Raw genomic sequence first — 27962 nt, forward strand, 5'->3', positions numbered from 1 at the left:
AGTACAAGAGCCTTCATGGTAATTATTTTTTGGTTTAACCACCTAAAGGTGTGCTGAAAATAGTTCAACCAGCTTTTGGCATCTGCACTGAAAGACACTTTTATAAATAAAAACAAAATGTGTGACAAATTAAACTTGTGACAAACGTTCCATAATATATGAGCCGGCATGTTGTTATCGTATCGTATTTTTAAAGTTATTAATATTGTATAATTTGCTACTTCAGAGTCGGTGATTTACAACTTTCGAGAAAAAACAACAACAAAATACATCAACCAAAAGGAAAGTTAAAATAGACAGCTGAAGTCTTCAATCAAGATTTTGTTTACAATGTATGCGTTTTGTTGCTGAACATTTGAATACATTTTGCAACAATGTACAACGTAGGCATTTGGCGTTTGTCACCTCCGTACACTTCAAAAATATCATTACCAATGTTTTGCAACTTGGCATGCTCTTGCCGTGTGTGATATTTTAGCAAATATTTGCAATGGTTACGTTCCATGCAACATAAGATGATTTTAATAAAGTAATTGTTTGAATGCATGTCTTTTCTATTGGATTATTACACGGTATTTTAGAAATTGTAAAGCTTCTTATGGAATAAATGGGATCAATGTATAGTGTTTTGTGCGATTTTAATGATTTCACAGAGATATCATATTTTACTGATCTGTGTTCGGTAATGTAGCACGCCAGAACAAAGACATGTTACAATAGAAATGAACTAAGAAAGGGTTAAGCTTGAATTAAAAGAATGTCGAATGATTCGTTGCCTCTTTCTTTCATAGGCAAATAATATTGACACTGTAATTATGTACACTTTTACAATTAGGACTAGAAAAGGGCAACCATGTCATACTTTTAAAATCCGTTAATATCATTTCATTATAAAATATATATTAAATTACGGTTTGTGTTAAAATGGTGCCCATCCTACTTGGCTCTGACGACATATTCATAGCAGAAACTTAATGGGGTGTTTCGTAAATTTATCAGATGATTCCACGTGTTATTTGCCCCCAAAACGTTTAATACTATATGAGGAAGCGCAAGATGACAATATATGAGTTGTGTAAGCGTGAGGAAACGCTAACTTTGATAGTTTCGGTAAAAAGCGGAGAGGGCAATTTTATCCATCATTTTAACATATTTGTTCCACCTCCTCACATTAACTTCATAGCTTCTTTTGTTAAGTTTGTGTACATGCACACACATTACACACACCATGAGGTTAACATGTGTTTTTGTCGCATTGTAAAGCTTTTTGGAAGTGATTTGTGAAACTCATCTTGTTCAGCTGAAAACTGTCAGAAGAAACACATCAAGTTTCTGATTAGATTTGACGTCACAACCACATGAGCAACTAGATCAGGTAAAACTTTAAATTAATAACTATCTCATATTAACGCAATACTCCAGAACGTATGATTAATTGGAAAATATGAAATATTTTAGCGCAAGTATTTCAAAATTTATTTCCGTTAACCTAATTTCTTTTTGGCAGTGGTGTTCAAAATTCATAAAATACGACAATATTAAGTATTCAGTTTGCTATAGCAAAGGTTTAAATCTGAATTTTTAATGCTCTATAGCATTAAAGGTTGTCCGGTTAGCGCAGTGGTTAGCGCACTCGCTTCTCACCTAGGCGACCCGGGTTTGATTCCCGGCCTGGGCGCATGTGAGTTTGGTTTGTGGTCACCAAGCCGGACAAGTGGGTTTCCTCCGGGTTCTCCGGTTTCCCCCACAATACATGACCACACTCTCGCGTAAAATCGTGCCAACGAGAGTGATTAATATAATGTTGTAATAACTTGTTTCACAATCGTTATAAAATAAATATGTTTAAACTAATTAAACTATAGCATTAAACGAAAAGAAATGCAATGGGATGGACAATATTTTTAAGAATTCAACAGACTAAAAGAAATAAGATTTCTTTCTTCCGTGCATAATTATCTAGTCAAAGACCACTTTACCCACACACTTATAACATAAAAACCTATAATAAAGTCATAATAGAGCATTGCCATTTATCTCTTTTGGAACGTTTCTAGATGAGGCAAGAACGGAAGACGTCGGCTTCATCACCTCCGCATTCTTCTTCGCATTTGTAGTTGTTAAAGGTTCTATAGTTTTTTGTTTAAAAACATATTGCCCGCCTCCCGCACCCGGCCTTTTTAAGAAACCACATTTTAACTTTTTCTTTTTATACTCACTCCTAAGGTGGCTTACTGTAAAGTCACTACAAACTTCTCTGCCATATAGGTTTCCCCCTATAACGTCCATATATACATCCAATTTTCGTCGTCTTTACGTCAAAATAGTAAGGCACATCTTGAAAAAAGAAATAAATTCCTTTAACGTTTTAGCGCCATAAATATAATCTAACAGTGATATGTCTTATACGCTAAATATCAATTATAAAGAACTTCCGTCAAATATAATTTATCTATCTGTATGTTGTCCAAATATTCTAGACATTTCGCCGTTCAGTCTAGATTTCTTCCTGTATGGTTGAAATGCAATACTCATAATGAAGCCTTTGCTCTCACCAAAAAGCTGCGATCGTGACCCAGCGTCTTTCTTGATCTCCAATCAAAGATCAATATGTCTGAAACATTTTGTGTGTGATGCTTCTTAACTTTAGCCTGAAGAGTAAAGGTTAATTCTCCTTCGTTATATTAAGTGTGAAGCTCTAGAAACACGTATATACAGTCGAACCCCGTTGGCTCGAACTCCAATGGACCGGTGAAATAACCTCGAGCCTCGGAAAATCGAGCCAAGCGGAATTGTTTGCCTTCAGTAATTAGAAATCGGTCCTTTACATCTGGTTCGAGCCAAAGAGGGATTCGAGCCAAGCGAATTCGAGCCAACGGGGTTCGACTGTATGAACGTGTGTAAAGGTATGAATATAATACAACAGAGGAGTAGTACAAGCACTATCTAAGAATATCTTAAATTATACGCCCCACCTCAGTTAAAATATCCTTTGAATTTCTTATTAAAACTTCAGTTATCTTACGACGAAAAACTTGAATATACTACAGAATGTTTATATATATATATATATATATATATATATATATTTAGATGATTTGGTACTTAGGAAGCAAAACGATACTTGTTTTGTATTTTGATAGTAATGTTGTCGAAATACGCTTATATCTCTAATATACAACTGCTGTGAAAAACCTTTCTCGACAAATCACTCGTATGCCAATATTTGTTTAGTGTCTCTGTGTATGTATCACAACGTTTGAATGTCTATATCAGGATGAAACTTAGATAAAACCCTGAAGTGCATACTGCCACCATTGATTCTGCTAATCAACCAGATACGAAATAAACGTACATCAATTATTTCTAAACCAGACACATGTTGTAGTTTGATTGTCACGCAGAAGTAAAACAATGATATCAACGAAACAATATACTTGAAACTCGCATGCTGTCAAGTATTAATAGCCATGCGAAACTATGTTTTACGACGCAGTAATAATTTAAATGCCGAATACTATAGTAATTACACTGTTTCCATTCCATTGTGTTGACATAATATGTAATCAAATTGTGCATACTTTTAGATTAGTCTGATATTTCTTACCCGGATCGGAGGATTTCAAATTGCATAGCTGCAAAGACCATGTTTGAGTAGGATTGTTAATAGGTTGTTTAAAACAAGTCAGTGCTTAAACACCAATGCGACTCACTGTGTTCAACGTGTGTTGAAATTATTCAGAAAGTGCTGTTGGGTTTCAGTTCTTACGGGTAAAGTCCTTGAAGAATAAAACTGATCAGAAAAAAAATGTATTTCTGTGATTTGCGTTCATATGTCTTTTCTGTCACTTTTGGTGGTTGAATCAATATTGTGTAGTTGAGAACCGTGACATTGGTTTGAACCTACTTTGTTAAAACTGGCAAAACAAATGCCGAAGAGTGCTTACGAGGAGCTATTGTAATAAAAAAATAAACAATATATCATAGTGAACCGCCAGTTTCATAACAACTTCATTGAATGTTCATTGCTTAGTATTCGTTCAGTTTTGTCCAATTCAAGTGGTTTAATGCAGAACTATGGTTGCCATGGCAACCTTAGGGAAACTTCAAAAAAAATATTTTTCGTTGGAAATCGTTGGTCAAATTTCTACTTTTCAGACATGTTCTGCGTGTTCCTCAAACATATTTTTTTGAGTCATCTTCGTTCGTTTAAAATCTCTGGGCGGGCCATGTTTTTCTGTAAACTGCTTGTTAAGTTTCCAAAACAAATCAAAATTCTTTTATAAGCGAACCTCTACCAAAGTCCGATAAAACCTTTCGACCTACTTATTCAGTTTATTCATTTTAAATCAACTAACTTTAAACAATCATATTATATTTGCAAACAAGTGTAACGTTGTCCTCCTTGGAGGACATTGATCTCCACATTTAGACTACCTTTTTTATAAGACAAAAAACTACAATATGATGACATATTTAAAATATGGAGTCTTTTGAAGGCATTGAAGAATTGAGGAGAAATGGATTCAACTCACAACCCTAGACTTACTTTTGTTAAGTCGTTTTTTTTGGAAATAAAACGGGAGTTATTTTAACATTTAACAATTATAGTTCCAATTGAGTATATACATTAATGATCGTTTAGTCTCTGTACTGGAATATTGGTTTCATCACCAACGCGGGTTTCACTAAATAAACTATTCCAAGGCCGTAGCTTTTACTGTAACTTTAAATTTATTGATAAACAGTGTTGGTTGTCACGGTGATTATGTATTTAGTAGCAGACCATATCTGTTATCGGTGTTTTATGTGGATGTCTTGTTTTGTATGAGTTTCCCTTGGTAACATTTTACCGGGCTTGTCCTCGACTGTTAAAACAATACTGATGGTGATGACAAAATTGATGAATTTCCTGCAGCTTGATCGGTTGGAGTCCTTTTAGTTCGACTCAGTTGTATTCATTCACAAAAACGTCATTGCTTGTTTCATGTTGTGGTTTATAACTTTATATGATAGCGTTATATATGCGGACACAAACGCCGCACTTAATCTAATCTTAAAAAATGTATATTACAGTCTAACCTTATAAAATTCATTGAAGTTCTGCTTAAATAATTAAATGTTTACCTAAACGATTGGAAATAAAAAGTATGTGTCAATATTTATATAAAAAATCAAGCAATGAATATTTCGGCATGTTATTGTTCCAACATCAACGTTTTAGTATTGATAAAAACTATAGACCCTTACTTCTTACTTACCCTTACTTTTGGTTTTAAGGCAAATTTTATGGCAAAAATTTCACTCGACCAGCTTTTGACAGATGACTGTAATCCGAAGAAATATACAAATATGATGAAGAAAAATAAATGTTTGAACAACTTGTTTTAGTTGTCCAACTATATTATGGTGTCATAAGCTCTTTGTGTAGTATTAATACTGAAATGTTGAGGAATTGTAGAGGTAAATGCGTCCGCCTCTTACTCAAGATGTCTTTGGCTAAGGCCCGCTATGGTCACTTTCTCATTGACTGTCGAAATGACGTATGTACTGCTTTAAAATAAACACAAGTCACTCAAGTGTAATTTACATCACTTTATAGCTATATCTACTATCTATGTACTATATACTACCACTTTCCCTTCTGTGTAACATCAATTCCGTACTCAAATATACATATTGATAAAACAAAGGTTAAATATAAATTCCTTTTCATATGAAAAATAAATAACAGACAAGACATCTCCTTAACATGATATAAACAATTCACTAATTAATACACGAGTGCGAAACAGTGGCTCCAGCTCTTTTAGGAGCTGTATATAAAAAAGAGCCAATGACACTTCCGAGCTAGAGCAAAAGAACGGAAATGATCATAAAACGTATGACTCGTTATTCTATCTAATATCACAATTATGAGGGTTTATTTGAGAAATCGGGGAATGCAGTGCCATATAAATATGCTTTGTTGATATACAACTACTAATAGAGCTGGAGCCACTGTTTCGCATTCGTGTAATAGTGCAGCATGCACAACTACCTGTTTACGTTCTAAATCAGTTCCATGGAATAAATAAGACATTTAAACTCTTTCGAACATATGTACATGTATGCGCAGAAAATATGTGAATAAATAAGCATTATGCTCTACAGACCGATTTTTTAAGACACATTTTATAAACATAATCTTGGAAATAAGCAAAATATTTCTCACAAACTAACCCGGCAAATGAATGCTCCAATGATTGTGTTGTGTTTTCAATAAATTACACAACTGCGTATCTCAGACGCCTATATGACGTCAATATGCAACGCAATATCTCCGCTAACTGTCAGGTTGTCGTCATCTCTGTGGCCATGCGGTCGTAATCTCGCGCGTGAGAGTTGTTTTTACGCCACGTGAATAGTTTCGTATTGAACATGATGAAGATGAGAGGGTTACCAAGACTGTTGAGTGGATACAGCCTCTGTAACATTCGTTTAACCGTGGCGTCTAGTGAGTTTATTCGATGGACGTCAAGTAGATAGATCACTGTCGCTGGTAGCCAACAAACAAAGAATACTGAAAAGAATTTGAAAACAAAGATCACTTGAACTTACTCTTTTTTAATATTTGCGTTTATCTTCAGAAAGTATAGCTTCAATATAAAATAACATGCAGCACGATTAATTCAACATTGAAGTAGTTCAAGTATCAAACTTATTGATGCTGATTAAGTGTATTAAGTGAATAAATCGGGCGAGCATAAAGTACCTTCTTCGTCCGTTTGTCCTTCCGTCTGTCCTTATGTCATTCCGTCCGTCTGTCCGTCCCACTATTCGTGTTTGGGTTTTTTTCTCATCATCCACCGGCTTTTATTTTAGGGCAATATATGGGAAGCTTCACTATGAAGAAAATATTCGCCTATAATCAGCGCGCTCCGGCTCGTTGCTTTTTGAGTTTAGGCCCTATTATTTTTTACATGGTGTGATATATGTTCATTCTCGCAGGGGCTACTTACCAGCCGGTTTGAATTCATTGAAACCTTATGTAACGCTTTATTTACTAGAAAAGATGTGCACATTTTTAGCTCGTTCCGGTTCGATGATATTTCTTACAGTTACGTCCCTTTTAATTTCGTTTTAGTGTTAAATAGGTCAATTCATCATTTCCAATTTCAACCCGATCGGGGAGCAAACATCCTACGACAGCCTTGTTGAAAGTTTAGTTTGATTGAAATATACTCACCAAAGCAAACGATTAGGGTCATTTTTATCGACTTTACTTTGGCTTTTGGAAGCAACCCTGACATTTTCGGTCGTGCACTCTGTAACATCCCTGTGAACATAAATACAATTGCTTACTTGTACACTATTTCAGCCGTATTAAGAAACCATGGTACTTGATGCTTGGTACTTTAATTGAAGGTTCTTTTTAGTAGAACTATTACAGAAATATGATTATGAAAGAGTACTTTTAAAAAACACAGCATAATATTATCATTTTATACAAATAGAAACCTTGTGTTTGAGACTTGTCCTTTACTTCTGTTAGCCTCTGTCCATCCTTCCAGTGCTGCCAGATGACAATGGAGATGCCAATGTAGCAGAAGGAAATAGCAACAAGAGGGAGAAAGAAAACCCCAGTAAGTGTGCTCCAAACATACGCCTGAATATGGAATTGAAATGTATGCTACACATTGAGTACACTTTATCATAATGTACATTTCATCGTTTATATTGAATGTTCTTAGATACGGTATTTTAAGCATGCTTGTAAATTTGGACAAACAAACGATGAGTATGCCGACGTAAAATTATTGGAGCTTTTAGAATCAACCAAAATGGAAAGATATCTTACCTGCCATTGACCGTCTGTTTTTAAGTTAACTTCGCAAAACATTTTCGAGTACTTTATATTATATTCTGTCCCAAAGAATGGTATTAACCATGAAGGTAAGGCTAATCCGATAACCCAGCAACCTATGATAATTGTTCTGTATGGCATATAACCTGCAAGTTAGATGTGACAAAAAATCATGTTGCACTTGAAACGACTATTGATAGAGATTTACGAAATGCAAGAGCCACATGCTACAAGTATTCCGACAGAAACAGTTGCAATCAGATAACAGGAGGCCCAAGAGGGACTATGCTCTACTGGCATGGCTCTTGTGGTCATTTTCAATCCAGAGCATGTACGTATGAGTAATAGGCAACAGATATATAGTTCACTTTTTGTGTTTGGGTACGCTGAAAACGCTGCACGTTTAACATCTGAGGACAGAAAGTGTTGTAAGAATATTAGTTGAATGAAATATTTTAATATGTGCTAAGTAAAGGTAATCTGAGGGTAAAAATTATTTGCTTTCAAAACTGTACTCATGGTCAAAATTTCATTTCTGTAGCTTTAAAAATAAAAAAGTTGGTCAAAAGCTCAAAGTCAAGGACATCCGAGGACAACATTGATGCTTTTTGCAAAACTGTACACATGGTCAAAATTTCATTGCTGTAGCTTTAAAAATTAAAAGGTTAGTCAAAAGGGGTGGGACCAGCTTTTGCCCAAGGGGCATAATTTCAAATGGTTTGCTAGACGGTCATCATATGATGCTCCACAACAAATATCAAAGGTATGGTCCTTGTGGTTTGAAACAAGAAGATTTTGAAAATACTTTTTAAATAAGTCTCTAGGAAACTTGTGACCCCCGGGGCAGTGCCAGTTTTGACCCAAGGGGGATAATTTGAACAAGCATGGTAGTGGACCAATAAATTAAGCCTTGTTCAAAATAGCAAGGATCTGCATAACTGTTTCAGACAAAAAGATTTTTAACATTTCTCAATTTAAGTATACCAAACCTGTGAACCCGGGGCGTGGCCAGTAATGACCCAAAGGGCATACTTTGAACAAACATTCACAAGCAATTGTGACTTTACATGTAAACCTGGCTAAAAATAGACTACGCTCATGTAGACTTGACTTAAAATAGACTTAACTAAAAATAGCATTTGTTTATACTTTAAAGACCCATAATCTAGGCATGCATGGGCGGATCTGGCTGGTTTTTAAAAGGAACCGAGCTTTAATGAATATCTAAATACTGTACATTTTTCATCGAGATACAATCAAAACTGAAGACTGTATTGTGTTCAAAAGGAACGGAGCTCTAATTGATATCTAGAAACTGTACAAGTTTCATCGAGATACAATTAAAACTGAAGACTGTATCGTGTTCACAAGCAATTGTTTACAGAAACACGGATTTTTTTATACTTTCAAGGTCCATAATCTAGGCATGCATGGGCGGATCTGGCTGGTCTTCGAAAGGAACCGAGCTCTAATTGATATCTAAATACTGTAAATGTTTCATCGAGATACAATCAAAACTTAAGACTGTGAAGACAGACGCACGAACGCACGTACGCACGGACGCACATACTACGTACACATTACCATCACATAAACTCTTCTGGTCTTTGGCCAGTCGAGCTAAAAATGGAAACAATAAATTAAGTTTCGGTAAAAATTCCGTAAACTTATATCGCGTAGATTTCATCAAGAGTTACAAATTCGTAGTTTCGTTACTAGAACAACATTTCTCAGGACTGAACAAAATAAAGAAACAGCAAAATGTCAATACACTAATATTATTTAAATATACAAAAATACATAGTGTTCCAACCAGACGTTGTAAATTAAACAATACATTAAAAAATAATACCTCCCGTGATCTTTCTTAACGGATACTTCACAGCAAGGAAGCGATCAAAACTCATCCCAATGAGCAGATTGTTGGAGACGATAAGAATGACGTAGCAAGCATACCGATGCAACCGGCACATGACGTCGCCGGCCAGCCATTCCGCGTGCAGAATGCCAATATTTACTGCATCGCCAGTAACAGCAATTAACCCAACAAGTAAGTCTAAAACAAAAACAAAAGACGCAATATCAAATTTAACAACAACAGCAACAAATCCAACAAGTCCAACAACAAATACAACAACAAAAACAACCAATATTTGTCAACAATTTTTTTAAAAGGCAGTTCATTAAAACTATGCCAAAATTTAGGAATGAAAATAATATGTGCAAATATTCATTATTAAAACTATTCGACTACCTCTATGTTAAAACGAAAAGTTATTTTATAACCCCGGGCATTGGGACCACCAAGAGAGCATGAGCAAAAAGAACGTCATTAAACTACATTACAATTCCCATGCTACTTCGAGCATAAGTTTTATTTGTCTTTATCAGTTGAACTGATTTAAAAGTCGCAGTAAAAGTTTAAAAAATCAAATTCGATTGAACACACAAAATTCCATCAAAAGCAGTCAATGATTTCATGCAATAATCAAGAAAAAACTTGCTTATTTTTAAAAGATAAAAAAAACATATTTAACCAATTAAACCGTACTTTTTATACAGCCATTAGAGCCATTGCTAAATTTATCAATAACATTAAACAATTAAGCGGTGAGTGCAATTATGTAAAAGAACAAATAAACATAATAAGAAAATAAATGATCTGTTTACATTTTTGGAACATTCACATTTCTTGAATTGTCACTTTTCCACGTATACAGAATTAAATTGTATCATAAACTTTACTTGCAAGAATAACCTCATGAATAAACTAAACACATAACATTTATCAACGAAATTTAGTGTTAAATAAACTTTAGAAAGTACTGCAAAGTGAACCTCGCCATGTTGCCTGGAGACTCATTAATTATTTCCATGGTGTGGAGAATACATTCAGAGTTTAAGAAATGCCCAAGGTATGACCCGTTTTGTTTGTACGTTGTGATCATTATATCTTAGAAAGGTTCGTTTATATTTTATAGGGTCAAACATCAAAAATAGTTTAGTTTGGAATGTGAACGTCATCATCATCATCATCACCACCACCAACACTGTGATAAGTCGGTGCTATATACCACTCCGATACCGTGTGACGAAAGTCCTTCTGATTTCTGCATTAGGATGTACCTAATGCACTTGAAAAGCGTTGTTTGTATGACCAATATTTAATATATATTCAGTTTAATATCCTCAACCTATTATGTGTTTATTGTAGAATTGGATCTTGTAGCTTTTCGTTAGGGAAACACATTAAACACCCAGAATGGGATAATATCCATTAGTGCATTTAAAGACCCGATAACATTGGTACGATTGGTCAAAGCATTCAAACTATCTGGGTGGTACGAAACGGTAGTTTTCCCTTCATGTGATTGATCTCTTTTCTCAGCGAACTCTTGATCTTTACGCTCACTAAGTGACAGTATCACACTGAATGATTGAACCGCCAAACGATTTCTGAAAATACGTGTTGATAGTGCCTTACCAAAAATATACGTGATAAATGTTTAGGTTTTCTAAACTTGCGATAAATTATTTCAATCTATGGTTTGTGTTATATGTCACCAGTGAGTTTAAAACTATTATTCTTTTTATGCATCAGATGATACATTCGGAAGCCAAACTCTGACTGAAATCTTGGCAGACAGAATAGTGATAAAGAGCATAAAAATAATAATTATTAAGCCGTTATCAAAAGCAAACATTATTAATTTGATAATGTTGCGTAAGTTACAGCAGGATTTTATTTCACAAAAGTATATTTCCTTGATTATGTTTCAGTCAAACTAAAAATGTGCGCTGATTGTTTATCAGTCGTTCATCAAAAAGTTGTTTATGTGTTAAAAATAGATGTTTAAAGACATATTGAATGATTATAAAATTATTCAGTCATAAGCATTTTTGTGTATCTGCTAAAAGGCTCCAACAAAATGCATTTGCTAAAGAAAATAATTGTGAATAAAAACTGGTGATGCTTATATAATATCAAATTGAAATTCTCTACATAACTACTTGAGCAATCGTTTGATCATGTCACCGGTAATTCTTGAAGCACGACCAAGGTCAGAGGTATGACATTCTAAAAAAAACAGAACATAGCAGACAATTTATTAAAGGTTTTTTTGCTATTTGCAGTACCTTTTATGTCTGACAAACGACTGTGTCTTATTGATATGGCATATTAAACATTGATAAATTAATATTACTTTTTGCCAAAATGCTTACCAACAAGTCCAACAATAATGTTATATAATTATAATGTATAAGAATAATGTCTTTTGCTTTTAGCAAGTATATTTATATTGAAACTCAAAATAATTGCATGGTATACGTAGCCGTAATAAGGGTGTGCATGGGGAAGACAGTATATAATTTGTATCAACTTGTGTCAAACCCCATTAGTTTTTTGTATGTTGTATAGACTGGTTTGAATAATGATCATGTTAAAAGAAGAAGGCAAACACTTATGTTTAATTAAAGGGTTCTGCAGTTTATTTTATACTACTATTGATTCATTTATCATTATATTTAATGCAATACAATGTATATCTACTCCGCCGGTTATATTTTGCTGTTAATAGTACAATTTAATGTGCTTGATGTCATTTTTAACAGGTTTATGAAAAGTTTAAAATAATAATTAAAATAATGTTAATAAGTTTTACCTGCAATGGCAAGATGACGTATGAAAAAGTGTAGGCGATTATTTCCCTTCTGTCGGCTGAGGGTAAATATGACCAAGCCGTTGAGCCCAACTATGATCACGGCCATAGAGAAGCAGGTAACAGCTATCGCCATGTCCATCATCTGCAAAGTTAGGATATAATATGAGTAAAACAGTTTACTAGATAAAATATTGCCTTGTACATTACTTGCACTATTAGGTAGTGGATCAACACATTTACAAACAGCCAACTGTATAAAGTGGTTAGATCGTTGGTTTGGTCAACGTCAGTCGATGATTGGTCAATATGTTTGCAATGATGAACAATTAACCAATCAAATTTAATGTTCAAACAGACCAAAATATAACCTGCGGACAACTTAACAAAAATTTTACACAATTGGCTCAAGATGAGTATGACAGCATTCTGAAAGGATGTGCTTCGGAAGCACAGAGTACGCTCAACTAAAGCACTGGTAAGCTCATGACTGCTAATGTTATTTAGCGATTCAACGAGCATAGGAAACTCAATAAAGCTTCGTTGAAATGTCAGAATTGATGTTATTAAATGTGACTTTATATCTTTGACATAATTGGCCATAAAACATCAAACCTTTTTGCAAAAGCCTTTCAAATAAACAATCATTTATATTGCTCGTATTTTTAAAACATTTTAGACTAATTTACTGCCCAAATGAAAAATGCATAATAGTTATTTTGTTTTGATCAATTTCACTGAAATATTTTGGACACGGATGTCTGGGGAAAAACACAAGGAAATAGGCGCGTTTTATTTTAAAGGTTATTGCACACAATATGTCATACGCCTAAGATAAAACGCGAATCCCAATACATCGTCCAAGAAAACAGATTGTAGTTAAGACAGTGAGTATTTAAAATATTTGCTCAATGTATACTCAATATAACACAAATTATTTGATACAAGTTGTGGAATAGCATGCTTTGCATGTTAACCTATAATGCTATAATGTTAGCTTGTAAACCATCAACAATGTAATGGCTTAAGGCACTGGCAATATATATGCGATGGAAGGCAACCATACATACGCGTAGAAAGTTTGTGTTTTGTTTGGTTATTAACAGTTACTACGAGTACAAGAATCAATGCTTGAAAATCGAAAAATTAATTGTATTGTGTTTACTTCGCGGACCATAAACTTACACAAACTCGTTGTGCGTGCAAAAAAAAAGCTTTATTTTATAGGGGCCCTGAAAAGAACAACTATATGCCACACCAAGAACAAAGCATACGATTTTAAAATGTTCCATGCTATACACTAGTGAACATTTCTAAATTCTCAATTTTATAAAGTCTAGTAAACAGTTGTATTTCATCAAATCTCTTTTTTTACGTACACTCATTTTTTGTCCAAAGCTTTCTAAAAATGGGACTTGCACATGCATCTAGGGCAGTGCAATTACCAATATTTAATTTAAATACACTTAAGACCACTTTGCAAGAAAATCAGGTCGTATCAATTCCATCAATTATGTAAAATTATATTTCTGTTTTTGTTTCTCTGCCGGGTGTTTTCCGCAAAAAGAGCACTGTTTAAAATCCGTTATTTTCATACTTTGAAGGGACTAGACACCAGATGGTGAAACAATCAGGAAATATATATTTCCTGAAATTAAGCCTAGAATTGTCAATACTAACTTATATCAGACCGATAATACATCAATAAACATGATGAACAGAATATTATGCTGATGTCTCTGCTGAGTTTACTCGTTTAAAAAAGGAACATAAAGGTTTCCCAGTTTATAGTGTGTTTATTTAGGTGATTAGTACAAATACATATACCGACGTTATTTTTTAAATTTACTGGTATTTACGTGGTGGATAAATTCAATAAATTTCGAATTGGAAAGATACACACAAAATGCAAAAGATACCCTTGTCGTAAGCGATGTGAACGTCAGCAAATAAATTCAATGTTTTGTACACAACGAAATTAAATAGCTTTTTTGCAATTGTATTATCACTCCCTTTTAATGCTAGTTGTGTAAGAGATATTGCTTTTTAGAATAGCATAGAAACCGAAACTGTCAATGCACGCTTACCGGAATTCAATGAGATTTCCCCAGTTACAAGAACATAAACCACACAACGTTAACGGTGAGGGACCGCTATCAGGTATGTTCTATCCGACAGAAGATATATTTCAATCTGATAGAACAAGCAGTACAACTTTTTCGTTAAAGGTTTATGCTTATCCTGGATTGGATATATTACTGGTAAAATCAAAACAAAAAGCATCCTATTTCACTCTTTTGTCGAGATAAGTCATAGAGGGGATGATTATCAATGTGCTCCTTTCAACTTATATTTCAAGCACTGTTTGAATAAAGTACATGATAATATACTGAGTACCTGAAGTATTGTCTAGTCCAAGTAATAAGAAATATGTAAATACCGATAACAAACACGCTCGGATTTTCTTGTTTATATTCTGTGAGTGCCTTTGAACTAATCTAAAGAATTATCTTAATCTTGGATAATCCCATCTTGTTACGAATCCACGTAGGTAGTAAATATGGCAGGAATAATTATGTTATCTTGCTAAGGAAACATTACTTTTTTATGCGTAATTTTAAAATATAAAAGCAAATACGAATACAAATAGAATATGAAAAGGCAATCAAGAAAAATTTTACCAAAAAATAATAACAAAATAATGAAACAAATGTGAATACCTGTATGTCTCAAAGAAAGCTTTTGCTGTTGTAATTCATTAATCCTCATGTTGTAAGATTGTGGATTGGACATGTCGTTATATTAACACTTAAATTTCGGTCTGTTGATCCCTTAGGTTTCCTTTATAGTATTATTGAAATTTGACGTTAATATATGATTGTAATTAATACAGACGTTTCGTAGACAGAAAAAAATAATGCTTAATAGGAATTTTTAAGCACCAATACAAGCTTCCATTATGAAGACAGTTTCATATATCAAACAGCTTGAACGGTCTGAAAACTCAGAAATGTTCACTTTGTCCAACGTGTTTTATAGCAGAGATATTAATATCACTTATGATTGCTATTCTCCACGCAACTAAAAACATGCTGGCCCTTAATTTTATTGAAATCAAAGTGAACAGTATTATAAACGACTTCGATGAATATGTTGATGGCGATAACTTATCTGTCGAGACACACACACTCGAAATAATGGTCTAGGCAACTATCGCAACGAAGTGTATTCTGTGTACGCATTACCCTTGTATTCCATGCAATCAATGATGACGACTCAAACGTTTAAGGTAAAATATCTTGAACAGCATTTGAACTTTTACCAAAATCTTTGCACGACTTCATCGCTTAATTAACGGACAAAACATGACAATAGTGAATGTTAAGCCTGAGAAATGGATCTTCCTAGACGTTTTGCGTATTATCAGTGGTGGCACGTGTATAATGTTTCATTTGGATAAGTTTTCGAGCTTTGACGTGGTTAGTGTTTGTGCACGACTCATACAGGATCATCAAGACCACTATATACTGGCTTTGTTTAACCATGTGCCTTATGTCACGAGTAGTATGCATACAAAGATTCATTAGAATGTTGTTATTTTCGACGCTCTGACGAGCATAGTATCTCCAATATCAAAATACATATTAAAGATATACCATAACAGTGGAATAAAGAAGAAGTGGTATATTTACTAGCCTATACATAGTTAAGAATTAAACACTTTGAATGCCATTTGACATCATAAACCCTTTGTTTTAGACCCGTTGAAGATCTACGTATTTGTTTTAGATTCCGTTTATCTGCTTATCTCCTTTGAAGTCATTATGTCTCCTATCTTTTAACATGTAAATACACTGTATTTTGTGTTGCTTTGCATTGTAAATGACCAGTGTATTTGTCCTTGGTAATGCCATTTTATTATCTACAGTACGTTCTAAATGAGTCAATACTGAGGGATCACGACAATCATTTGATTTCAACAAAACAGTTAAAACACTGGCTTAACAAGCAGACGACTAGTCAGCATATTCGATTTTATATCGTATCATTATTATGTAATTAAACTCTGTTATTTTTTCATTATTAACATATCAACGTTTTATACGAGTTATACGATCTTTCATTTTAATTTTTAATGTGTGATTGTTTTCGAAACCCGCATGCGACCATGATTGACTGGAGTCAAAGTCTGCCTTTGCGATTTATAGTTGTCTATGCAAACACTGTTGTTGCTGTTTTGGTTGATTGCTGTTGAATGATAGCTGCGTTTATTCTCTGTAATGTTATTGGTCCACTAAGCCTTAAACCTATTACTCTTTAACAAGTCAAAGTTAATATCTGTGTGTTGTTTCCATTGTAATGCCATTTTGTAAAAATGTGTATGCAATGTGTTTGCTCACCATTTTAATCATTGTGTTTTCGTTATCAAAAGTGTTACCGTAATGTTTATTCTTTAATGATTAAAACACATTTCTGTTTTACTTTTATCTTTTTGATCGCGCAAACCTTAATTCCAAAAGCTATTTCATCTGAACAACTTATGATCCTGGTTCGCTATAACATCACTAAAAAAGATAAAAAAAAAATGAATACATAAAGAATATCTTACATGATTTGCGTGAAACATTATGTTTTTCAATAATCGCTTTTTTCCATTATCAATAATCCAAAATGAACATTAGACATGATCAGTTGCAGAACATGAATGTAGCAGATGATCTAACGGCCAGACTGCAGACAAGAACACTAGTAGATCTCTAATTACTACTAATAACCATGTCAGGATTTATAGTCTTTGATGCTATATTATATCATAAATATCAGAATCCAATCAAGGCGGATAGCGTTTATTGGAAAGCCACCAAGAAGGATAATCTTATACTGCACTAGAGGGTGTCAAAGGCAATTGTTGCATTATGTATAACGGAAAAAGTAGTGATTAATTTATGTAAATATTTATGTAAAAAACTACAGAAACAAGCTCAGTAACCATAAGTTTAAACATAATCCCCGTTTAATGGCACAGGGTAAAAGCCAAAGACATAGAACACAAAAAAATAACAAACAAGAAACATGGAACAACAGCACAAAACTCTACAAACAATACAGTGCATATGCATGCATAATATATAAAAAACTAGGTATGTTTATCAATGATTGTTAGGTACCGCGTTGGAACGGTCAGCAAAATGTTAATACACTGGGGTTTAAACGAGTTTACGTGCACAAACAACGGCAACGTAATTCAACAACGGCAAAGCCACGTAAGGTTAACACGTTTAATTGTGTGTTTTTTTGGATAACATATAAACTCCACTTATCGGAAAAGTAATAAGTAGAATTGGCGTAACCGTTTCCTTAACTACGTGCGGATAATTTGAAGCCTTCTTCACTGATACCTCACACTGTTTATGGGACGTTGTCCTTGAAAATGGGGTTTATAACATTCAAGTCATCCGCAACCCTCGTGATTGCTATTATATATCAAATCGGTAATAGCATTATCTAAAGCCCTCGCTAAAAGCAATACATTTAGGCGTCCTTTCGTATGTAGAATAGACTGAAAAGATGTATCCAAAAAAGATAAAAAAATAACGATTTTTGTCAGATGACAAAAGAGCTAGGTTTGTGTGGATAAAACACTGTTTATCAATATATGAGAACTGTTATTGGTCATACTAAATGTGTAACAGAAACACATTGAGGTGTATTTGACCCGTTTCATAAACTTTGAGCTAATATACATTACACACAGCGTAAATAGCAAATAAAATAAGACATATGTTTCCAGAGAAAACTCCATGTCTGCACGACACATACAGTTTCAATTTCTCACACCGTTTCTAAGACTCCATAACCAAACGTGTGGGATTCTTTATATTTACGACATGTGGTCAGAGAAAGCACTGACAAGAACTCAAAAATAGTTTTAGCAAATATCACTGCCCACAGCCCTGTGTTTTGAGCACTCAATAATAGGGCGAATGCTCTTCCAACTAAGCTACCCGACCGCTTACACACCTTCTAAATACCTGAATAGATAACGATAACGTGATACAAATGACACACAAATTAGTTTAACTGTTTTCGCATATACTTCTACACCTTCACCTTATATATAATTTTGAAGGAAGGAAACACATAAAAATATAGCTTAAGCCGGGGCTAGGAGCATATAAGTTGTTTTATATACCATGCCGTCAATGGCCAGCCTCGTTCCCACCTCGTCTGCTGTTTCTTACAATGGAAATAGTATGCTCTTCCTGAAAATCCCTCTTACAATTTTTATCTACGTATTTATTTCAAACATTTAAACAATACAACACTCCATTACTTTCAAAGAAGTTGTTGTCAGATCTATAAAGATATTTTACTTTAACGAGAACCGTTATTCAAGAACCATTTGGAATCCAATCCGCAAATTAGGAGCTGCTTCCTTAATATCCATTCATTGCGTATTCATTCGTTATTCAATTTAAGCATCGCCAAACAGTATTTGCATGCAAATTATTATTATGTAAAATGCATGACCACTGCATGTTATTTTTTCTTGGTTTCAACTGAACTTCGACATAAACGACAAAAGTTGCAATCTTTGAAGAACACACTTACTTGTATGTTATATTATTTTCGGTAGACGTTTACTTGTTCGTTTTTCACACACAAAATAATACCACACTATTATGAGGTCAGCAAGCATTACAACTTCACGAAATAGAACCACATGTGCCCTTTCCCACACGGTATGATTATATTAATATGAGTATACTGTCGCCAAATATAATGTGTTCTAGACGTGACGAAAAGTCTCATAAATGTCACATGCGTGTTAAAGCATTAAATATGCAAGAAATCTTTCATTTGCTGTACAAATCGATATTGCAGAAACTAGTTCTTATCAAAAGCAATCAATATTTTCCATTAAAAGCAAATGATGCCATGATCTGTAGATTGAGCAAATCTGTGTCCATTCGGTTTGTGCTACTGGGCACGTCTGTGTAATATCAAAGAAATGTTTTGTGATGGAACACTGACAACTGTTTTATAATTGTTATTTATGACTTATCACATGTATCTTATTTGTTATGAGATACTTTTATGCGCTGGTCGTACCGACATAATTTTATACATGTTAGTGAGTTGCTCTATTACACTGGACGCAAACTTGCTCCTTTAGAGGTCAGTATTTTGTTTATCAGACACATGGCAGGAGAAATTATAATGTATTAAGACTAACATCACTTGCATAGAAAACACTCAGCCAGGGTAAATAGAAAAACGTTGTATTACAACTGTTGAGCAGAATTGAAAAATATCAAATGCCGTTACTTTCAAATCGTACTGCCATTCATTGGTGTGTCATGTGGTAGTCGTCAATATGCATGCTGCGTTACCTGCTAAGACGTGTTTGAATTGAACTATGTTTAATCTTAGTATAAAAGAAGAACATTATGTATCGTAAACGACTGTCGAGTAAATGAAAATTACTCGTCTTGTCATTGCAAGCAAATATTTTACATCATGGCATTGTTTTCTTTTGTTTTAGACCTTAGAAATAGGAATAGTGTTAGGTGAATTAAATGAACTCTTATCATTTTCTTTCTTTTCAATTTCAATAGTAATGTAGTACATGTAATTTAGTCAAAGAATGATGCAGATGGTTCTCTGAAATAAATAATGGTTAGGCTGCATTTTCAAGAACGGAAATGGTTTCCACCATGAAGATGGTTTAAGTTAACAACTGGCTTTGGTAGTCCAATCCGTCAACAAGTTTTACAGCACATGTAGAAGCCTCGTTTGTGATAGCATTGTTCACGCGAAATATGCATCTTCGCTTTAGTTCAATTAAAATTGGTTTGCAATTGTTATGGCTAAAATTGACAAATGACTACTATGACGTTTAATTATCAACCGAGAACAGACATCAGAAACATTACAAGCTTAAAATATTACAGTTTATGAAGATAGTATTCCATAGTTTCAGACCGTACCAGCAGCTGTCCTATGGTACAGCTCCTATAATAATCATGCTTTGTATCGAATTTAAATAGGCGTCAGAGGAAGCGCCATAAATTTCCGAGTTGCTTTATTGTTCTTCCCTCAATATTGCAGTGAAAGTCAGAGCTAGTCTCATATATTGCACAGGTAAGTACGAAGGCCAACGTGGTGGAGGACAATAACTGAAGATAAACAATTTCAACACACTTAGTTTGATTTATCAATTTGCGACATTCGATGTTACAGGTTTCTCTGCGTGAAAATGCGATTGAAATTCAGACACCGTACAGATTATTCGTTTTCGTTCTTGAATTCATGTTTATCCATGAAATTCTCTTTATGTAAAACCGGACTGTCATAAAAGCGATCCGAAAATCATTTGTATAGAAAGATTGAACTTCGTAATAGATTTTCTGATATGTCATATATGTCGATTGACATCAGAACACGACGGATAAGACCGATTCTAATAAAAAACAATTATTCCTTTTCTATTATGACGCAAGGACAAGAAGTTGGATACTTTTTTGAAAATTGCGGTGTTCATTAAAATTACCATCTGTCATTATCTGGTCTATACTAACGAATAGTATTTAGCTTTGTACACAACTTTCAGGTTTATCTAATTAACATGCAACCCGGCCACACACACGGGTTTATTGACACACACATTGCTGGTTACGCAACTATTGGCGACAATGCGACAAAAAAGCAACATACATTAAAGCAGTCACAGACGAGAACACAACGGATGATACAAGTTCAGGTATTTATGAACAATATTATGCATTAAATAACGATTTAACTTGGACAGTCTAAACACAGGTAGTGAAAAATCACTCCCCGCATCTTTTTACTATCTTTATAGGGCCAATTTGTACTGGTAAAAAGGGTAGGTAAGTCAAAATTTGTCTTTGGTTCAGTTGTGTCTGAATGTCATTTCACACTTAACATCGTCGCTATATCAACTACACCCATGTTTAAGACATTTGTGTATCTTGCCCGTGCAAGGCATTACTGAAAGAAACACAAAAAACATTAAATAAAATTAATAGGGCAATACCAGTTTGTCCAGTGGAAAAAATGAAAATATGGTCAGGTTTAAAAGTCCAGCGTATTTCATTAAATCGGAAACAATTTCATTATGTTAGACCTTATAAAGATATAAATATTGCTATTGATGATATAAAGCGTTCTGGAGAGACAATTTATATGAGATAAAATCATGTATTGTCCTTAAATAAGAGCGGAAATTACACATGATAAGACAACTAAAACGGACATTTCCAATGAAATGATAACAAACGTTTATGAATAGTATTTATATGGCATTTGATATAAAAAAAAACGTATTTTTATGGACAAAGAAAACGCAGACAATAACTCATGCACCAATTATATAATAAAATTAATGGACATCTGTTGGGGTAAAAAAGTAGTTAAGTCGGGGGTCAATATCCTTTGGAGAAGTCATCCAATTTACATAATGAACGGAACAGAAATATCTTTGAAGCTCCATCCGGAATATTTACTTAGAACACAATTAGAACTTATCAAAGAATCGGAGAAAGGTACTCTCCTCATAACCTTTTTTTAGTGTTGTTTTCAAAACAATTCATAATAATTCGTCATATTTTGCTTACTTTCAAAATACAGTTATCATATTATCCTGTACAAACGTTTACACACACATACTTTTTTTATCTTAAACACGTATAAAAAGGTCATTAGTTGCAGATCTTCAGAAAATGACGCAGTATGTCTGCCCTTTTGTAAACAGAGTTCCTAACTTGGCTTAAGTGCATAAAGGCAATAAAATTCGTACAATAATACCAATTACCGAAAGGCAACTGTAATATATGGCCCAAAGTAGCAGTTAGTAAAACTGAAAACTCATCATGCCATCAGCAAACGGAAACATTTGTGATTTAAAAGAGGAAGAAACGACCGTCCTTAAAAACAGAAACAAAACACAAAGTAAAAATACTCGATAGATATACCTATTTCAGCGAGTGTAAGTCACATTACATTCATGAAAAGTATATCTTTACCTTTACTGGCCAGTACACCTGTGTAAAAACTGAATGATGTCACAGATGGACTGGCCAGTACACATGTGTAAAATATGAATGATGTAACAGATGGACTGGTCAGTACACGTGTGTAAAAGCTGCATGATGTCACAGAGGGACTGGCCAGTACACGTGTGTAAAAGCTGCATGATGTCACAGGGGGACTGGCCAGTACACGTGTGTAAAAGCTGCATGATGTCACAGAGGGGCTGGCCAGTACACGTGTGTGTAAAAACTGAATGATGTAACAGATGGACTGGTCAGTACACCTGTGTAAAAGCTGCATGATGCCACAGAGGGACTGGTCAGTACACCTGTGTAAAAGCTGCATTATGTCACAGATGGACTGGTAAGTACACGTGTGTAAAATCTGCATGATGTCAAAGAGGGACTGGTCAGTACACCTGTGTAACAGCTGCATGATGTCACAGGGGGACTGGCCAGTACACGTGTGTAAAAGCTGCAAGATGTCACAGAGGGGCTGGCCAGTACGCCTGTGTAAAAACTGAATGATGTAACAGATGGACTGGTAAGTACACGTGTGTAAAAGCTGCATAATGTCACAGAGGGACTGGCCAGTACACTTGCGTGAAAACTGCATGATGTCACAGGGGGACTGGCCAGTACACGTGTGTAAAAGCTGCATGATGTCATAGATGGACTGGTCAGTACACCTGTTTAAAATCTGCATGATGTCGCAGAGGGACTGGTCAGTACACCTGTTTAAAAGCTGCATGATGACACAGAGGGACTGGTCAGTATACTTGTGTAAAAGCTACACGAAGTCACAGATTGGATTGACCAATACACTTGTGTAAACGCTGAATGATATCAGAGGGACTGGCCAGTACGTGTGTGTACAATTGCATATCACAGTTGGACTTGCTAATATACCTGTGTACAAACTGCATGATGCCAACGATGTACGTGCAAGTATACCTGTGCAAAAATTGCAAGATGCCACATATTATGCACTGGCCAGTATACCTGTACAAACACTGCATAATGTCACAGATGTACTGGCAAGTATACCTATGCGAATAAATAAATGATGTCAAGCAACTGAACGATGTAATAGTCGTCTGTCAAGATTAGCGGTACCTAACTTCAAAATGATTGATTATTCTAAGGAGAAATTTGACATACCTTTTTTATTGTTTAAACCAATTGGCATTGAATTTAATTGTAAGGAAAGAAGAAGTACTCATATTTGTAGAATGCTCCTTTTTAAGTCAGAACTTTGCATTTTGACATTTTAATATGTTAGGAAAATCATTAGTATATAAGAATACTGTCGTATGTCAAGATAATTAATTCAATACAATTAATATATCTAAACTGTCAAAACCGCATAGCAAGGATATATACTACAGTAACAGTTACTATAAGAAATATAATATTAATAATGTAGCAACAGATGATACCACTTAAGTATTTATTTTGCAAATAAATATGCTAATAGTTATATAAACTTGTTTTGTGATCTTCACATTAAGCAGATTTTAACAAAATTAAAGGTGCTATTTTACTTCTAAGAGATATTCTGCAAACGAAAATGCCTAAAATATGGCTGTTTTGGCATTGTCATTATTTGCAGATTTAAATTGTTTAAGTCTTCAACAAAAGATTGCCGTAAAAATTGTAAAACCAATGTGTATTTGAACAGATGCTCGCCTCGTATGTAGGATTGCTTTAATATTTCGCATAAATGAATAATGCCTTTCGATTCTACTGTCTTTAAGCTTCCAATATATTAATAAAGAAGTAATTCTTCGACGAAACGGATGTCTACAAAAAAGGTACAAGTATGGCATTCGAAAATTTACGAATATAAGTACCGTTTTCAGTAAAAAAGCATACGATTTTGCAATATTTTCTGCCGCAATATTGGTAAAATGCACTTTGCTTTCTAAAACTGTCTTTATTGCAGTAGAGCATTCGTGAACTAATGTTGGTTTTACAACAGTTTATGATCACCGGATGCTTATTCAGACCCACTTTAAGTGCCCTTGTATCAGCAATAACTGATTATGTCATGCGGTATTGAATAACATCCATGCGTTACGTGCTTTGCTGAAATAGCTTGATTCTATTTTATCTTTAATACGTTTGCGAATGTAGAACATATTTAATTGCAAATGATCCTCAAGTGAAACATATCTACTGGTCACCTTGAGGAAAAATTTCTATTGACTGTGTTTTTTTTCACTGTATGCTATTGATTAATCTCATATGGGTTCTTGGTTATCCTTTTGGACGCTTTGTCTTTCTTCTAAAACAATCCTGGAAAATTCGGTATTCAAATGATATTATCCCAGTTATCTTTTTAACTTATTCATAGCGATGCTTAAAATGTATTGTTTTTTTCTAATAGTATGTAAAGGCAACTTTCTCACACCAAAACTTATTACGATCTACCTTTCTTCACCGACGTTTTAACATTAAAATAATTAAAATGTAAACTGGCATTATGCACTTGAAAGTGAAGTTCGAATGGTATATCCAAAATCAGCAAATATTCTATGAAATATATTGGGGATAGCACCGATTATGATTTTAATTAGAGGTAGTGGCGTTAGATGTGTTGCGGCCCACTTTGTTATTATACTCTGCAGACTTGAACGCAGAAAGAGCTTTGTATCATCAAATTAACATTTTTTTATGGCAGGTGCACCAGAATGCATCCAGAACCATTTATTTACCTCGTTAACATTCTAAAATAGCTCGAATCTCGGAATTAATTTGTTCGCTCGAAATCATTAATTTATATTGTTAAGCACTTACGAATCACATGCATACGTGAGTGAACGTAAGAGATTTGGTTGATGCATGATGTAATAATAATAATAATAATAATAATAATAATAATAATAATAATAATAATAATAATAATAATAATAACTTTATTTAAAGAAGGTAACACATTAAGACATAGACATCATATTATAAACAAACATAACACACGACTTATTTACAATGTGGCCTTCTGAAAGAACATACACACGCACACACACATAAATGCTTAGAATGAAAACGCAAGCATAAATTTATGTTATTTCAAAAGGGTACGTATTAAAATGTTATACGAAAACATAAAGAAACATGAATATAATACATTAATTATAAGATCAATGCCGAACAATACATCAATTTGTACCTAAAGGTTAACAAATCGTATCATTAAAATTTATTAACTGAGTAAGTAGGACAGTCACACATGTATTTAACACCTTAATCGAGATATATATAATGTAAAAACAATAGTCATGGAATTATGCGTACAATTCTTACAACGGTTTTTGCAATTGATGATGTAAAAAGAACTTCTTGCAGCAGGCTTTAAATGTATTTTCCGTGTTCGATTTACGTATTCGTTCTGGTAAAGAGTTCCAAACTGTCCCGCTGTAGCATGCAAACGAGTGTTTCTTGTATTGAGTTTTATGTCGAATGTGGGCAATGTCTTGTCGCGTAGAAGATCGTAATCCATATCTTGTATTGTTTGATAACTTTATAATGTCTCTTATATAACTCGGTGTAAGATTGTTAATAGATTTATATACCATAACAGCCGTTTGATATTTGCAACGGTATTCAAATTGAAGCCATTCTAATTGTTTAAATAATGCATGCGATGGCGTTCTAATAGGCTTTAAGAGAATAATCTTAGCAGCTCTTTTTTGAAGCATGGTTATTCGTTTCGTATGCGTTTGCTTGCTTTTCCCCCAAACACTACAACAACAGTCAAACATAGGAAGTATATACGATTTATAAAACAAATGTCTCATTTGATCCGTTAAAAAGTAATTAAGTCTTTTTAAAAGAGCTATCTTTGCAGTTACTTTCTTGCAGACAAAGTCAACTTGCAGGTTCCATGACAATGATGAATCAATAACAATTCCAAGCAATTTCTTCGAAGTTACATTTTCAATAAGTACATTGTCTACGAATAATTTGAGTGCACATGCATTTCTTAACTTTGCATGATGGAAATTGGCAATAAAAAACGGAAGTTGGTAGATAACTTTTAATCGTAAAGAAGTTTGTTTTCTTCTAATGGATGTCAGGTTAAATAAAGTATTAGTGGAAACCTTTGCATAATTGTTTTCTCAAGAGCCTGTTTTTTTGTGTTAGAATATCACACCAAATATTCAAACTTGATACGTAATTATATTAACTCATATTGTGTGCCTTGAATTTTAATTGAGACATTAAATCTGAGTCCAAACATTGATGTGTGTTTCATTCTTCAATACAAATAAATAAACTCGCCAGACGAATATGCCCTTCATGATGTTGTAGCAGAATAAAATAGGTTTGGTCGGAGAAATGGAAACACATAAACCTGTATGCCTTAAACTTAAATTTAGAACAAACGAAGTGAAAATGAACCACCAAAAAACAATGTTGTTTTTTATATTTATTTAAAAAAATTGTCTAAATAAAAAAGAATTGTCGTTCGCAGCGCTTATATACATTATTTACTGCAACATGAAATATGCAATATTTGCGATATGATTTTGGTAAAACATGCATTTGGGATAAAAGCGACAATGCAACGCTAATAGATATAATTTACTGCAACATGGCATCTACAATTTTGACTATTTGATTTCTGTACTTACCAAATCCTTCTCACTGAATGACGAATTACTCATCTTGAATTATTTTGTATCAATCCCCTTTTATTAAAACTTCATTGATGGTTTATGTATAAATGTATTTCCTTCCAAACATAAATGTTAACACCACCACTGGCAACCACCGTTATGATCACTGCCACTGCTTGCTTCAGATGGGGGAAACCTGCAGACAAAACCAATAAAGTTTCGCGGTTTTTTAGGAGGAGTAAATAACAGAGCTTTTACAACTGTATCGTTAGCAAAACAGTTCTGTCTTTGAACACCTACACAGGTTTATTGGTATTAAACATATAATAAAAAAACTGAAGCAGCATTATAATAATGACAAATATTGACGTTATTTAGTATTGTCGCTGTTATTGAAACGCGAATTTGAATGAAATAACTTGTGACTGAAATATGAAGTCTATTTTAACTGAATCATATATTTATAGACTACCGGTTTTATACTGAACGTTCAAGACAAGTGTGAATTAAAACGCATTATATTATATTATATTGGCGTTTCAACTTATAAATGTACTTTATATTATTGAAGAATTGAAAGTAATCTTGATGCGTTTTTTTGTAAATAAAGGCTGGTTGCTGTAGTTTTCAGAGTCGCACTTTAGATATGTATGCAAGTTTAATATAACATATATGATAGGAGCAAAACATAAAATAAAGCTATAATCAAGTACAGAAAAAAGCATTGAAACACAAACTACTATGTTACACCAATTTAAATGTAGCCATACACAAACTA

The 27962-nt window shown here is 33.9% G+C and overlaps 1 protein-coding gene across 2 annotated transcripts; it reads right to left on the reverse strand.

The window, feature by feature from the left end:
- Positions 1 to 1489: 1489 nt before the first annotated feature.
- Positions 1490 to 27357, reverse strand: LOC128230269 (cardioacceleratory peptide receptor-like). 2 transcript variants are annotated; one of them, XR_008260192.1, is made up of 9 exons: positions 27200 to 27357; positions 12511 to 12652; positions 9699 to 9902; positions 7841 to 7992; positions 7501 to 7648; positions 7229 to 7318; positions 6223 to 6562; positions 2556 to 2651; positions 1490 to 2337 (listed from the first exon to the last, which is right to left on the reverse strand). XR_008260192.1 is itself a non-coding variant. In XM_052942390.1 (7 exons), the coding sequence occupies exons 1-7, from the start codon at positions 27230 to 27232 to the stop codon at positions 6333 to 6335; spliced, it is 999 nt and encodes a 332-aa protein (XP_052798350.1). In that variant the 5' UTR covers positions 27233 to 27357; the 3' UTR covers positions 5509 to 6332. The 2 variants fall into 2 exon arrangements, 1 of the variants encoding a protein (XP_052798350.1); XM_052942390.1 differs by lacking the exons at positions 1490 to 2337; positions 2556 to 2651 and having other exon boundaries at positions 5509 to 6562.
- Between the last annotated feature and the right edge of the window lie 605 nt (positions 27358 to 27962).

The sequence above is a fragment of the Mya arenaria genome, chromosome 4, assembly GCF_026914265.1.
Source record: "Mya arenaria isolate MELC-2E11 chromosome 4, ASM2691426v1".
In the NCBI taxonomy this organism is placed as follows: domain Eukaryota; kingdom Metazoa; phylum Mollusca; class Bivalvia; order Myida; family Myidae; genus Mya; species Mya arenaria.